Here is a 15,105-nt window from a genome sequence, read left to right as displayed (position 1 = left end):
GCAGTGGAATTTTCATGTTGAAGGTTACTGAGCTGAAAAACGTGAATGTATATTGTTGAATATGTATTAAAAAGGTGATGTAAAAACAGGTGATAGAACAGTTCAGGGGAGCAAAATTTTAGATTTTCAATATTTCACATGTTGTGCTTGTGTTTGCAGCTGTTCTGGCTAAGTAAGACTTAAAAGACTAAAGGTTGAAAAATAATTTATACCCCAATTAACAATCACCCATGGCAGTTGTCCAGATGTCATTTTTCTCTGCATCACTGGAAACATCTGCAGCAAATCTTATATTCAAGTCAGCCTCAGGATTTCCTTAATTCCACTTCAAGATTTCTTTAGGTTTTTCATTTATTTGTTCATTTAGTAGCATTTGTAATAACCTTCTACACATGTGTGTGTTTACCTCTCTAAAAAGAAAAATATGCTATTCAATTTGTTTGTTTAGTTGGGCAGATTTGTGGAGCCATTTGTTAGTACTAATATAGATTTTGTTGTGTTGTCAGATTTATTTTTTGTCACCTCAGAAGCTCAAATTTAGCTGCATGTTTTAATGCTGAATATTTCACAATGTGAGTTTGTTCACCTATTCTTTACTATGTTTTTTTTTTTTTTTTTTTTTTTTTTGCAATTCTGTGTCAACCATAATTTAGAAGATCAAACCAAAATACCAATAAAAATCAACATTTAGGAAATTACCTTAGAGAGTTTTTTTTTAACTAAAGGCAGAAGTGAGAGTAGTTGAAAAAGCTGGTCAGCTGCTAAAGAGGAATGATTTGGTTGAGGAATTCAACCTTGTGCAGACATTCATCTGGACTGCCGCAGCGCTGAAGGTAAGCTTATTACTTTACTTATTAGAGTCCACCTATAATCACACAAAAGATCGTGTAGAAAGTTTTATACTATGAAAAAAAATACTAAATTATTTACATAGTTTCATCTACTTCTTTTTTATGTTTTAAACATGTTTTCAGAGGAGTCATACTGGTTTTGCACGAGCAGTAGTGTAGTTAGATCCAGTATTTTGGCAATTCTGCTCACCTCTGCTGCTCTGCATATGTTCTTCTACAGAGAACATATGCATGGACATGGAGAACATGGACGAGTACCTATACGACTTCTACAACTACACAAATTATTCTGACTATGTTATTGATGACGAGCCGGCCTTCAAGCACCAGTCGACCTGCTTCAGCGAAGTCCTGTGTGTCTTTGCTGATAGTAAACGTGATAATCTTTCTTCTGGGTTTCTTTGGGAATGGCCTGGTGATTTGGATTGCTGGCTTTAGGATGAGAAAGACAGTGAACACCACATGGTACCTCAGCCTGGCCATCTCTGATTTCATCTTCTGCACTTGCCTGCCCTTAAGCATTGCCAACATGGTCATGGATAACTGGATTTTTGGCCTATTTATGTGCAAAGTGACATCATTTATAATGTTTGTTAATATGTTTGGCAGTATCTTCTTACTAGTCATCATCAGTGCAGATCGCTGTGTGTCTGTGATGTTCCCTGTTTGGGCACAGAATCACCGCTCAGTGAAAAAGGCTTCTGTTGTTGTTGGGGTGGCTTGGGTTTTGGCTATATCTCTTAGTGTCCCTTCGGCTATATACCGCCAAGTAGACACTCATTTAGGTCGGACCATTTGCTTCAACACGTACCCCCCTCATGGTCACCAGATAGTGGCCATCACACGCTTTTTTGCTGGTTTTGTAGGGCCTTTGGTCATCATCATAGCCTGTTATTCTGTTATTATCTTCAGACTGAGACATAACAAGATGACCAAATCGCCCAAACCATTTAAAGTCATGACAGCATTAGTAGTTGCATTCTTCTCCTGTTGGTTGCCCTATCATGTCTTTGTCCTCTTGGAGCTGAACCATCATAACCTAAACCACAATGTGTTAGTGACTGGCCTCAAAGTAGGCACAGCAGTAGCAGCAGCCAACAGTTTTTTCAACCCAGTGCTGTATGTGTTCATGGGGAACGATTTCAGGCAAACGTTCAGGAGTTCACTGCTGAGAAAGATGGAGAATGCGATGGGCGAAGATGGTCGCACCACCAGCAGATACCTCTCTCGCTCTAGTTCCATGGACACCCGGGCCTCCACACACATCTAGGCAGAGCAGTGGTGGATGAAATACGCAGTTTTGTTTCTTATGTAAAAGTACAGCTACAGGGACAAAAGATTACTCAAGTAAAAGTAACACAAATTTTCTGTTTAAAAATGTACTTTAAGAGTGAAAGTAAAAGTATTCTGTATTTTAAGTAATTCAACAGATTTCTTAATTTTTCTGTATTGTGTATTTGTTTTGCTCAAAGTTGCTCAAAGTTGGGACTAACTCAATTTAATGTGCTAAAAAAAAGTCTCAGCTTTTTCAGCAGGTCTCAAACCATAAAGAAAAGCACTTTTTACTTTTCAGTCCAGATCTAAACCTTAGTGCAACAGAAAGTACAGTTGCTTTCAAATGTAGTGAAGTAAAAGTAAAAAGTATCTTCTGTAAAATGTACTCAAATAAGATACAAATAAGTTTTTCTTAAGAATTGTACTTTTACTTTTGTACTTCATTACAATCCACCACTGAGGCAGAGGGACACTGGACACACTGGAAAAATTTTTTTCTTCTTCATATGTATAACCAGAAAAAGATAAAATAATAATAATGATTCACAGCTATGTGTTAAGGATCTTTATAGTCCAAAGAAGAAATAATGATGATCAAAATAGTCAATTATTATTTTAATGCTATTTTAATATAATTTGATTAGGCGTTGATGTAGCAATGTGTGCAATTCATTTTTATCGTATTAATTTTTATTTCATTAAATTTTTATTTCATTTCATCACTCACTTCACTCTTTATTTTTTTTTTCACTTCACATATGCATTATTTAATCAATTAAAAAAGTAGTTATAATTTTTGTGCAATATTATTTTATTTTTCTTTCCTTCTGTGATGTACCTTTGTAGCAGCATATGTTGTAATTTAGGTGTAATAAAACTGACCCCTAAAGCAGGTTTAAAGGTCCAAGTTTTTGGTTGATTGTGTCATCTTGAAATGAAAGAGGAAACAAAACAGGAACAAATGTCTGGTGCTTCTGTTGTTTTGAAATACAGTGTTACGTCAGTACATGGCCAAGACTACAAAAGGTTTATAAAGGCCAAAGGGGTTTAACATTGTAATTTCTCCAAGCAACAGAAATATCACAATATATATTTCATCTTTTATTAGGCTTTCACAGTACATTCTTCATTCCATATAAAATACATTCAGTGGCACTTGGTGTTAAAACATGCCAGTGTGTAGTTTTAGTATTTAGCTAATAGCCAAAAGTCTTAAAGCATGTCTGAAAAATATACTCTGTCAGCATTTTGCAATATAAAGAATTGTCAATTCTATAAAAATAGAATTATATTAAGTATAGCTTTATACTGAAAATGGAAGTCAGCGTTTCATAATATTCACAAATTTAAGCAATTTGATGAATTATGGCAAAAACATAAAATATTTCATTAAGTTTGTTATCATAAACTAAACCCATTACATGAAACAGCCATTGTACTTGCTCCCATTTTTAGGGCTCCTACTTTAGTTCAGTTTGAGAAAACTTAGAGACAAAGGCTGTTGAGTCAGTGATTTTGAGAAGAATAGTACATCTTGGATTTGAAAGTTTTTATAAATAAATAAAAACACAGGTGTCGCAGCCCATATTGCCCATATTTGGTAAAAACCTCATAAGGCTTTTATAACATAGCAGCTAAAAGGTTGGTTGAAATTCTTCATGTCAGATGTGAGCATTTGCCAGGTGACATACAGGCTCATGCCACTTACTACAAAATTGTGTAAAAGTTGCATTATTTTACATATATTTATATACATTTGACTTTGGGTGTGAAAATATGCCGAGCCTTTATTTTAAATGTGTATGTGCCATTCTATTGTAATGAGATACAGAATGGTTTGGTATTGTTTGCAGACATGTTAACTGTACTGATGCGTCTGTATTCACAGCTGTAGCGTACCTTGTTCAAGTTAAGGCACATGGCCACATTGCACATGTGCATAGAAGTGCTTTTCATCATGAAAAACTGGAAAGAAACTCCTACAAAAATCTGAATAAATAGAGATTAGGAATATGACAAAATAAGGCAAGACACTACACATAAAAGGTGGCCTCACTTTTCCCTTTTCAGCATTTTGGGACCCTTATCCTGTTTGTTACTAAATAAAATAAAATAAAAATATATAAAACCAGTCTATTTGTTCCATCAATATTTGGCAACAATTTGTTCTTTTACTAGACTTTTTCAGATATACAATTTAACAGCATATGTAAAAATACAAAATAGAATAATTTCTGATGTATCTATTACCTATTTTATTTAAAATATTTTTTAACTTATTTTATTTTTTATTTTTTTGTACTATTTCCCAAACTTAAATACAGCCAATTTACGGATAGTGTCTTGCCATAAAACATACTGTCTACAACACACATCTATAATTTAAAGCATCAAACACAGTTACTACATGTATCATCTGGGCCTGTACTCCTCTGGAACCCCTGACATGTGCTTTTTCTTCAGCGCTGCATCAACAGTTCTTATAAGTTCATCGATGTGTGCTCTCATCTCCGCTGTGTAGGGGTCATACTCCAGTTTGCGAAGTCCAGAGCGCTTAAAGTTTCCATCCTTCTGTCCCTCAACACAGAGAAGGCGCTCCTCAGACACTTCCAAGCCCAAAAATTGTACCATGCCTTTGAGCTGAGCAAACAGGTCCCTCTTCAGCTCCTCAAAATGAACCACATGTACACGCCGTCCGTACTGCAGCCAGTCCAATGTGTGCGATGCCCACCAAGGGGCGTAGTTTTTTACAAACTCAGGCCACTCTGAAATGAAAAAAACAACAACACAGGATTATTGTCTGATATTTCACAATTGGCTTTAAATAGTGGAAAATAAAAATAACATAAATATTTGTCATCGTTATCTTTGTTTGTCTACTGTAGTCATACATGTTCTAGGGGAGACTGATGACAGCTTGGCTTTGACCACTGCTCCTCCAACTACAGACACACAATCATACTGACATACTCATACAAAAGCAAAGTGGGAGAGGTGTCTTTGCAGGGACATAAATACAGGATGACAAAGTTTGAACTTGTGACCACCTTGCTGATGGACGATCTCTTACCCATGTTGTTAATTTTCCTGAAAATGAAACAGATCTGAACTATCATTCATAGTGCGTTAGTATGGCTAGCCACACATGAACACGCTGTTATGCCTGCCTTGTTTGTTCAGTTCTTGTCAGGTACTTTAATGACATGCTAAATTTTATTTTGGCCTTTTGTGTGCACCATTGATTGAGTCAGAGAAAGCAGCAGCTTCCCTAACACCCACCTGCACTATTCACAGAGAGGCTCTTTAAAGTTTAAAGAACAATGCTAAATTCGCACAACTCAGGTATTGTGTAACAAGAAGCAGACACCAGAGAAAAGGGAAAGAAAAAACATTAATCAAACCAACCCAGAATTGACAATGTAAAAATAAACATTATAGCATGTGCACTGTTTGTAGGTTAATAGGCAGATAATATTGTACTGACGTTACAAATATTTACAATAGTACTATTAATGTTTGTACACAATTTGCTGATTTTAAGTAAAACAATATGATATTAAACAGAAAAAACTTGTCTTTATGCTATGATAAAGAGTGTGCTCACGGTATAATGATGACTGTGGTTCCCTGAATGCTGACTCAAACTAAAGCCTGCGTCAGTCACACAGGCATCAGTTGTCAAAGCAAGTCCAAAACATCAATGTTCACTGGGAAAGTCAGGGCAAAATGTGCTAATGTTTTCACAAAGAGAGCAACTGCTGACTTGGCAACTCTGCAGCCCAGCACAATCGATTATGACACCTCACAAAACACCAAATCGCAACCAAAAGACACCTGATCAAAGTGAATAAATAAAATAATTCATTACTATAGGCCAAATTCATTTGGATGGTTTTGAATGATTATGAAGAGCTACTTTAAGACACAGATATTTGAGATTGACAACAAAATAATGAACATAGGGCAAACCAAAGTTGTGAGTTTAAAATAGAGCTACATTAAAGGAATAAAAAAGGAAAGGAAATATTAGCTACTAGAACAATTTGAGAAAAACATAAATTTTTCTGACAATTTAATTTGTTTATGTTTTAATAATATGATTATAATATCTAATTTGATTTTGTTGAAGGTTCGCATTTAAAAAGTGCCCAGAAGAAAAGACTTACATTTAACATTTCAGAACATGTCAGTACAGATCTAAATGACAGGTTTAGTACTTTTTTTAAGCAGAATAAGACAGAATATTTTATTGTTTGTGGAGGAAATTGAAGTATTTCAAAAATTGCATGCTTTGTCATTTGCTAATTGCATCCATTCAAATTGACATTTCAAATTGATTATGATTATCTTAATTAACATGTGAATATTTTGCTAACGTGGGGTCCAGCCTTGATGGAAATCCTTCTAAAAAGTTAGAGGAAAATATAATTGACAATGTGAACAGTATTTTTCTGGACAAGGTGGGAAAAGATGAAATAATAAAAATTGTTAAAAAGTGTGGAAACAAAAGATCAACTGACTGTGAGGGTTTGGACATGATGATTGTGAAAAATATAACTGATTCTGTTACTGAGCCCTTAACAATGGGAGTTTTCCCAGATAAAATGAAATTAGCAAAAATAGTTCCTCTTTATAAAAATGGTGATAAACACAACTTTTATATAGGCCAGTCTCACTGTTTCCACAGTTTTCAAAAATACTGGAGAAGGTGTTTTCAATAAGACTGGATAGTTTTTTGCAAAAACAAAACACACTGAATGATGACCAGTATGGATTTAGGGCAGAGCATTCAACAGCAATGGCAATAATGGAACTAATCGAAAAGATAGCAAATGAAATTGACAAGGGTAATAATTTTTTAAGTATATTCATTGACTTACAAAAAGCTTTTGATGTGATAAATCACTCAAGATTATTTAAGAAAATTAACAAGTATGGCATTCAAGGAGTGGCTCATCAGCGAATAGCAAGCTATTTAGAAAACAGAAAACAATATGTACAACTCAACGACCAAATTATTGATATTATACATGAATAATTTTGTTAAAGTTTCTGGGCTTGGGAAAATTCTATTTGTTGATGATACAACAATTATTTTACTCGGGAAAAGACATAAAAGAGGTCACAAGTAAAGTTAACAAAGAGCTAAAAAAAGTAAAATACTGGTTTGATTTAAATGGATTGATTCTCAATGTTAAAAAAACAAATTTAATTTTATTTAATGATAATAAGAAAAAAGACAACATAACATTAGAAATAGATGGGATACAGATTTAAAGAGTAAACAAAACCACATTTTTAGGAGTTATGATTGATGAGGATCTAAACTGGAGGTCTCCTATAAATTACAAGGCAAAATTTCCAGAGCCATTGCTGTTCTGCATAAAGTAAAGTTCTCTCTATATAGTGCAGCATTATTAACTTTGTATAACTCTATAATTGCACCATATCTGATTTACTGTGTAGAAATTTGGGGGTCAACATGTAAAATTTACCTACAACCTTTATTTATTTTACAAAAAAGGGCTCTCTACAACAGTCATTGTAGAGAGCCATCCAACCCATGATTTGTTCAAGTTAAAGTGTTGAAAATACATGGCATTGTTGACTTAAGTATCTTCAAAGTCATGTATATAGCAAAGTGTAGAGTGTTACCTGTAAATATTCAAAGACTGTTTGAGAATAGAACAAGCCACTGCAATTTAAAAGGAACCTACATGTTTAAAAAACCCAGATTCAGAACCAAGGTTATGGAATGAAGCATCGCTGTGAAAGGAGTTAATTTATGGAATAGTCTTGACAAAGATATAAAAGAATCAAGTACAATGATGACATTTAAAAAAATACATAAAATCAAATGGAATGTGTATGTATGAAAACTAAGTTGTTGTGCATAAAAGTGAAGGTTTCTGTTTACAACTGATTAATAATTGTGCCTGAACTGAAATGTACTGATTTGAAATTTTTAGTAACCATCGGTGTTGATGTTGAAAAGGGAAAAGGGAGCAGATAACATAAGATTAGTCTTCTTTCTGCTCCTTTTCATTCATTTCTTGTATGTTTGATGTTGTGACACTGTTGATGTCTTTTTACATTTTATGAATGAAATAAATAAACAAATAATAATAATAATAATAATAATAATATTAGAAGCTTGTTGAACTATATAAGGAAAGTTTAATATAGTTTAAGCCTTTGATTTAAAATCTCCAAAAAGATCTACTTAAGTTTCTGTTAAATAAATGCTTACAAAATGCCAGATGACTCACTCATCCATTTATAACTGTGTTTCTATTTATTTCATAAAACCGGAAAATCTGAGGAACAAATTTTAGTTATGTGGATCAACATGACTCATGATCAGACCAACCATAATGACGCAGTGTGTGGTTGGGTCTCAGTTTCATTTCTCATGAATTTTCATTCAAAAAAGTATTTGAGCCACAACAACAGAAGTGTTTATTAACCACAAAACTGCCATATCAACTGCTGACCATTCAGAGGTTTTCTATGTCAAAAGAATTCAACTGATCAGTAAATTCAAACTCCTCAAATGGTATCAATTTTTTGGTCTTCCTTTTAGATTACTCATATTTCAACTGTTCCCGTCTCTCTTATCTCTGATCATCTCTCTCATCAATCACCTTTATGGTCTGGAGTTTCTGTGCACAAACATCTATTGTATTACAGCAAGTACATTTACATGGGCAGTAAAAATCAGAATAATCTGATAAGATCTGATTACTCACATGAAATGGCATGACATTTAAATAACTTGAAAACGCAAATCAGATAATGGTCAGGGTTTAAAGTGTACAAAGTGTCTGTGTAGCATTGAATGACGGTGCTTTGACTCTCACCTTTCCCTTTCCAGTGGGCCTGAGAGGCAAACCCAATATGGCCTCCATACTTGCGGTTGAATTCTGCCATGAGGGCCTTGTAGGGGTTACGGATCATGAGGATGCCTGCGTCAAATGCTTCGATCTCCTTCCTGCCGCTCTCATGAGTCTTGATGCAAATTGTCCGTCCACTTCTCCAATGGTCGCGTTCACCTTTGAACCCTGCAAACAGCCCACAATTAGCCAGCTATTCCACTGTACACTAACCACTGACTGGATGTCATTTTAAGTTAATATTCTTAATTCAAAGCCCACCAGGTTGTTTTCAATGGCAACAACTAGCTGTTTGAAAGTAAAATATTCTTATTAATTGAAGACCAAAATATTGTCTTTAAAATCAAGTTATGTCTAAACCGTATACAACCAGCATATTATTGTCTCTATAACTGTGGTTATAAAAAAGCAAGCAATTGCAAATATTGTTCGGTGTGACAATTCAGTGTTCAGTGTGTCAAGACTTTCAAAAACTGAGCAGTCAAGGTAAAATGCACCTTTGTTATAGAGTGATCCATCAAAATAGTAGCTGCCAGTGTAGAAACCGGTAGCAAGCTCGATCAGGTGACGTGCCCAAGTGTTGCCTGCTCCGGGGAAACTGCTCAAAGCAAACAGTTGCTTGGAGCGGGTAGGCAGAAAGTGGCGGTCCATGCAGCGGTTATCTGAAAATACATCCATTTTGTTTTTGTTCATCCATTTTGTTGATCTGCGTATTTCTATTAGTAGCCACAGAAATCTATATTAATAGTTTGCAAAGTACAGACATAAACAACAACAAACAACATCAAAAACTGATACATGTGCATGAACTGATCCTGTATAGATTTTCTCATCTTAAATTTTATTAATAACTTCCAGTATATTTAGCTGCTTGCATATGCAGTCACAAACAGGAAGTGACTAGATGTGTTGTTTGCACTAATATCACAGCTCAGTAAAGCTCAGTTAACACCTAAAAGCATTCTAAGTGCCTCCTGTCTATGTGGCTACAGGAGCTCAAATTATTTATTCAAAATATGTAATCAAGTAACTGATGTGTTTTTGGCCAAAATTCTAAATCACAAGGAAAAAGTCCAATAGTTGGAAAAGGCTCAATGGTTATATAAAAAGTTAATCTTTAAACTGTTAATTACTTTAACATCTAGTTCAAATGTTTGTATTTTTGTGTTTTTACTTTACCTTGCACCTGTGTCTGATACACCACAAAGTACTCGTCATTCCCACAGCTCTCAAACTCCTCGCCTTGGCAACGGTAAAGACACAGGTCCTCCTCCTCCAGGTCATGAAGGGGGAAGAGAGGAGTGGGGAACCCACAGTGACAGCGATCTCCAGCCAGCACAGCCAGCGTCTTCTCCTAAAAACAGTATTTGATTTATGTGGTGATGATAAAAATAAAATGGATAGTATTTTGATTTCTTATGTGATTAAAGGTGCACAATGTAACTTTTCTGGTGCATGGTCAGCCACCTGCTTGTCTTCATGGATATTTTTTTCAAGATTAAGATTACATTTATTGTCATTTTTATGCACAAAATAAAAACTAAATCATGTTTTGCAGAACCCCTTCAGTGTAAAAGTCAATAGCAACATGTCAATATATATTGATAAATAGTCATATAAATAGTACATTACAAAATATAAATATAATAATTGTCTTCATAGAGATGTCAGTGCTGTGTCTTGATTCCATAGTATGGCATTAACTTATCTACACCAGGCAAGGTTACATGTCAGATCTATGGAGGGGTGACCTGGCTCACAGTAAGATTTTTTCACAGTATTTTTTTTTTTTACAATAAAAATACCTTTAATAAAATACATGCAAGATTGATAAGTTTAATGCTATACTGTGGAACATTCCAGTAAAAGCAATAACATATTCATGAATCAAAAAGCAGATATTCAAGAATATTAAGTGATGCAAAATAATCTAATTATTCCAAAACCAGTGACTGATGTATGATATATTTGACTATCCTGAGTATAGTTACTGTAGTACTGAAGTATTTAAAGGCTTACCCTCTCTGTGCACATGTCTACACACTTGTCTACAGACATGTTTTGGATCACGGCGCTGAAAGGAAGGGCCATGGTGACGTTGTCTGGTTTGTGGAAACAGCCCTTGAAAATGGCACTACCGTCTGAAAAAACAGACACAGGACACAGAAACTACTCAGAAAGGAAAACATCATTCAGTCTGTTTATGTGGTTACTGAGCTTGGCGGATTTGGTCTGTTTCCATTGACCCTGTGTAAAGGGGTCCCACTGGGAGGGTCTTGGCTATTCTATAGACCTGATCTTCTACTGGATTCTGCCTATAGCAATGCTCTGTTATGATGAACTTTGACCCTTTGTTCTTGCTTCCTCTCAAATGAATGGAGCATAAATCTAAACAGTAACAAAACAGTACATAGCACTGGACAAGAGGCTAGGGTTACATGTTTCATTATAGTCAGTTATAAAATCTGTTAAACAAGAGATGAAAATGCATATTTAAATTAGATTTGACACTTTTTTCATTTAATTGTATGTATTAGTTGTACTTTTTTTTTTTTTTTTTTTACAAACATTTGGAACATTCCATTAAGGAAATTATGTTGTGAAACAGTTATTGGTGAGCCCATACTTTTTAATGCTGAATCAAAAATCACTTAATGCTTTTGAGGGAGTCAGCTTTAACTGAATAATAAATGCAAATGGCCTATATGGAGCTCCTTCCTGTGTTTTCAGCAATCCTTTAATGCCTGAGTGAAAAGTGTGTGCATTGCAGCTAGCTTATGTTTTATTTATCTGTGACCTTGTCCCTAGATTAAACCTGCATCTTTGATATTTCCCTGCTCCCATGGGCCTCCTTTACACTATTCAATTCACTCATGAAGGAAGATCACTGAAAAGGGAAATCACTGAACCAAAGAATAAACAGTGAAACCACATTTGCCTTCTCAACACAAAAAGTTCCCTCTTTGGTTTCAGGTCTTCATGTGCTAAATAAAAGTGTCAGGGGTTAAGTCAACTGTTAATGGAAAAAAAACTAAACAAAACAGAACAAGTAATTCAGCAGAAATTACTTCCAACTAAAAAGTAAATTTACTGACATTTACTTTGATCCCCGTATGGGGATCAAAAGGCAAGTCAGCATAAGATCATTTCGATGATTTAAAACAGACATGTCAAACTCAGGCCCGGGGACCAAATTTGACCCGCGATACAATTATATGTGGCCCGTGAGATCATATCAAATATGTATTAGAGCTGGACGCCGGCTACAGATAGGCTACAGAGACATTATTTATTTAAAATGTTATTATTTTATATTATACTCTCTGCATTCAGTGTTTAAGCAAAACTATTATTAAACATTTATTTTAATAAGAAAACTGTTAACATGATAAATCTCAAAAGAAGAGAAAACATGCAGATCTTGTTGAAATTTTTCAATAAATATTTAGTTTGGCCCACAACTTAGTCCCAGTTTTTAATTTTGGCCCTCTGTGAATTTGAGTTTGACACCCCTGATTTAAAATATACGGTTTTAAAAGATATGGGGTAATTTGAGTTGAGGTTAGGATTAGGTTAATGTTACTCAAATAATTATGGCTAAAGTTGTGATCAGTTTTCAGAAAATTAATATATATCAATGTCTGGAGCCCCAATATGTGTGTGTGCATAGTGTCTAACCTTCAGTTATTGCAATAACTATACTTCTTATCAAAGTGATGATGAAGTACAGTACATTTTTGACATTTGAGCATGAATTATGTGTTTAAAGGTAATTATAATGTACATGTGATGTTTTATTATGCAATCACATATTTTGATACAGCTCTGCTCTTAGCCTGCTGTGTGTCTGGGCCTGTGGGCGAGTGGGACTCACATCGCCGTGCCGACTCCTGGCTCAGCTCTAGTCGGTAGATGGACAGGCGATTGGCCCCTCCACAAAGGTTGTTCTTCTCGCCCTTACACTGCATGTTGCACTCAGACTCAGAGGCATTGGCTGCTTGTATCTTGTGCCCACAGTAACACTCTGCACCAAACTCCAGGCCTGCAAACATGTAACCTCTGCAAAAAAGAGAATGACACAGTTTTGTCAAAAAGGACCTCAATTCAAAGAACAAGAATCATTATTCTGGGAATAAATGCAAACTAACTATAAACTTATTTGTCATAACATTACAGATATGAAAGACAGATGTAAACAGGAGGGATATATTGGGCAGATATCTTTTCTTAACTTATTGCTGCCTCAACTGCCAACAATTATAGTAATTCATGTATAAAATATGTTCCTCACTTCTTTGACACACTCTTCAAAAATGTATTTAACTCTTATTATGGTTAGCTTAATTGTTCAGTGAAATCAACTAAAACTGGAATCTAACTGGTGAAGCTCCTGTGCTGTAATTTGTGTAAAACTATGTTAACTAAAATTACAATTGCAGTTATGTCCTGATTCAAAATATCATATCACCTGCCCCAGTGGTAACTTTCGGAACTCCATTACAAGCTAAAACTACACTTACACAGAGCAAATCCCTTGGGCTGTCAATCAAACACAACGCTCTGTTGGGTGCAAGGTGTCACTGCTTCCTATTTGTTTGTCAGCTTTTATTAACCTGCCGCTAATGGTGGGGTATAGGTGACAGGAGAGAGGAAACACACTATAGGAGCTGCAAATGAGAAACCTGCAAGATCTCAGCTCCTGCTTTGGCCTGACAAATCACTGATGTGTGTAATTTAAAAGGGGTATACAGCGTTATTCCACTGGGATGAGTAAAGGTGAGGAGAGAGCAGGAGGCACAGATGAGAGACGTGAACAAAATGACTAAAAAGGCCATAAGCACAGGGAATGCTTATGGATGACATGATGTTCATTTGTGTTTGGCAACAGTTATATACCAGAAAATTTATATGAAAACATGGATGATATTAAATTCTTTCTGTTCTCACCAAAAAATCCCTCTCCCTATGTGCAGATTTTTTAATGATATCATTGATTTGATTAGCAACCATCTTCATTCAACCAGTGATCATTTGTGGCTCAGCAGTTATTTATTAAGTGAGTTGTTGCTATCAGCATCCAAAGGCAAATATAAATGGACAAGTAAAAAAATTGACTATAAATAGATATACTATGCAATCTTTTCCTCGCACAATTATTCTAAATATAATTCTAAGTACTTAAAATGCACACTTTCAAATTTAATTTAACATTAAATGGAACATATTTGATTTATTTAAAGTCATCTTAAATTTTTTTAGATGAAGGAATGTAATAAGGTACTTTGTGTAAATTGCTTGACTAGGTTCTTTTTACACACATCAAATTCAATTGAAGAAATATTTTTCCAGTATCCAGGCTGGGGACAAACCATGGAGTACATCGGTGGCTGCACTGAATGACTTCACATGATTTTTGCACCTAAAGAAAATAAATTACCATCAGTGAGAGCTGAGAGTGGGTGTGACTCTTCTTCACACTCGAACCTTCTGAAAACTACAGATTTACATCCTTAAATGTCAATAAGGTTATCAGAAACACCATTTTTTCTTCCTGTATGTGACACAGATATGCACAGAGATAAAGGCCAAACAATGCCTCAGGTACAAGTATACTGGCTCCTTTTCTTATCTTGTGCCAACAATAAAGGATATAACAGCTGCAATGACATTGACTTGTGAATGTAATTGTAATTGTTATCTCAACCTCAAAGGCCTCTTGAGTTCACATGTTTAATTTTAATTACTAACAGATGTATGACCTATATAATTTGGACTTCAAAACCATCTTAAAGGGTTAAAGAGATGACAGAGGAGAGGAGACATGGAGAAAAGAATATTTTCAATTTTACCTTTCTGCACAGTTGTCCTGGCAACGGAACACAGTCATTTTTTTGTAGTCGAAAAAGGAAACTCCTCGCAGCGCTCGCCTCTGAGTGTCGTCCACATAACAGCCAATGTACTTTGCTGAAAACAAAAAGATTGATATATGTCAATACCGTGTGCTGTCAAAACAACATTGGGAATAGAAATGGATTTGTATTCATAAGAAGGAGGAAAAACACAGCCATACATTCATATGGTCTATA

The 15,105-nt window shown here is 35.0% G+C and overlaps 2 protein-coding genes across 3 annotated transcripts in view; one reads left to right on the top strand and one right to left on the bottom strand.

The window, feature by feature from the left end:
* Positions 1–712: 712 nt before the first annotated feature.
* On the top strand, positions 713–3,033 carry cmklr1 (chemokine-like receptor 1). The gene is given in 3 exon segments (XM_020935515.2): positions 713–833; positions 1,072–1,213; positions 1,215–3,033. Coding segments are annotated over 2 exon segments (1,038 nt in total). The 5' UTR covers positions 713–833; positions 1,072–1,082; the 3' UTR covers positions 2,122–3,033.
* Positions 3,034–3,230: 197 nt separating this feature from the next.
* The window catches only part of wscd2 (WSC domain containing 2), a 29,604-nt gene continuing 17,729 nt past the window's right edge, over positions 3,231–15,105 (bottom strand). For both annotated transcript variants that reach the window (XM_055161591.1, XM_020935532.2), the window contains 7 exons: positions 14,869–14,983; positions 12,894–13,078; positions 11,039–11,160; positions 10,199–10,373; positions 9,517–9,681; positions 8,987–9,187; positions 3,231–4,891 (listed from right to left, as the gene is read on the bottom strand). In XM_055161591.1, coding sequence (XP_055017566.1) covers positions 4,539–4,891; positions 8,987–9,187; positions 9,517–9,681; positions 10,199–10,373; positions 11,039–11,160; positions 12,894–13,078; positions 14,869–14,906 — 1,239 coding nt within the window. In that variant the 5' untranslated portion in view covers positions 14,907–14,983 and the 3' untranslated portion in view covers positions 3,231–4,538. The remainder of the gene's footprint in view (positions 4,892–8,986; positions 9,188–9,516; positions 9,682–10,198; positions 10,374–11,038; positions 11,161–12,893; positions 13,079–14,868; positions 14,984–15,105) is intronic.

This window comes from Boleophthalmus pectinirostris, unplaced genomic scaffold (assembly GCF_026225935.1).
Source record: "Boleophthalmus pectinirostris isolate CB_2022bp ecotype Guang Dong unplaced genomic scaffold, ASM2622593v1 HiC_scaffold_4, whole genome shotgun sequence".
Lineage (NCBI taxonomy): Eukaryota > Metazoa > Chordata > Actinopteri > Gobiiformes > Gobiidae > Boleophthalmus > Boleophthalmus pectinirostris.
The sequence above is the reverse complement of the archived record's forward strand: the minus strand, read 5'-3'. Positions and strand labels throughout refer to the sequence as shown.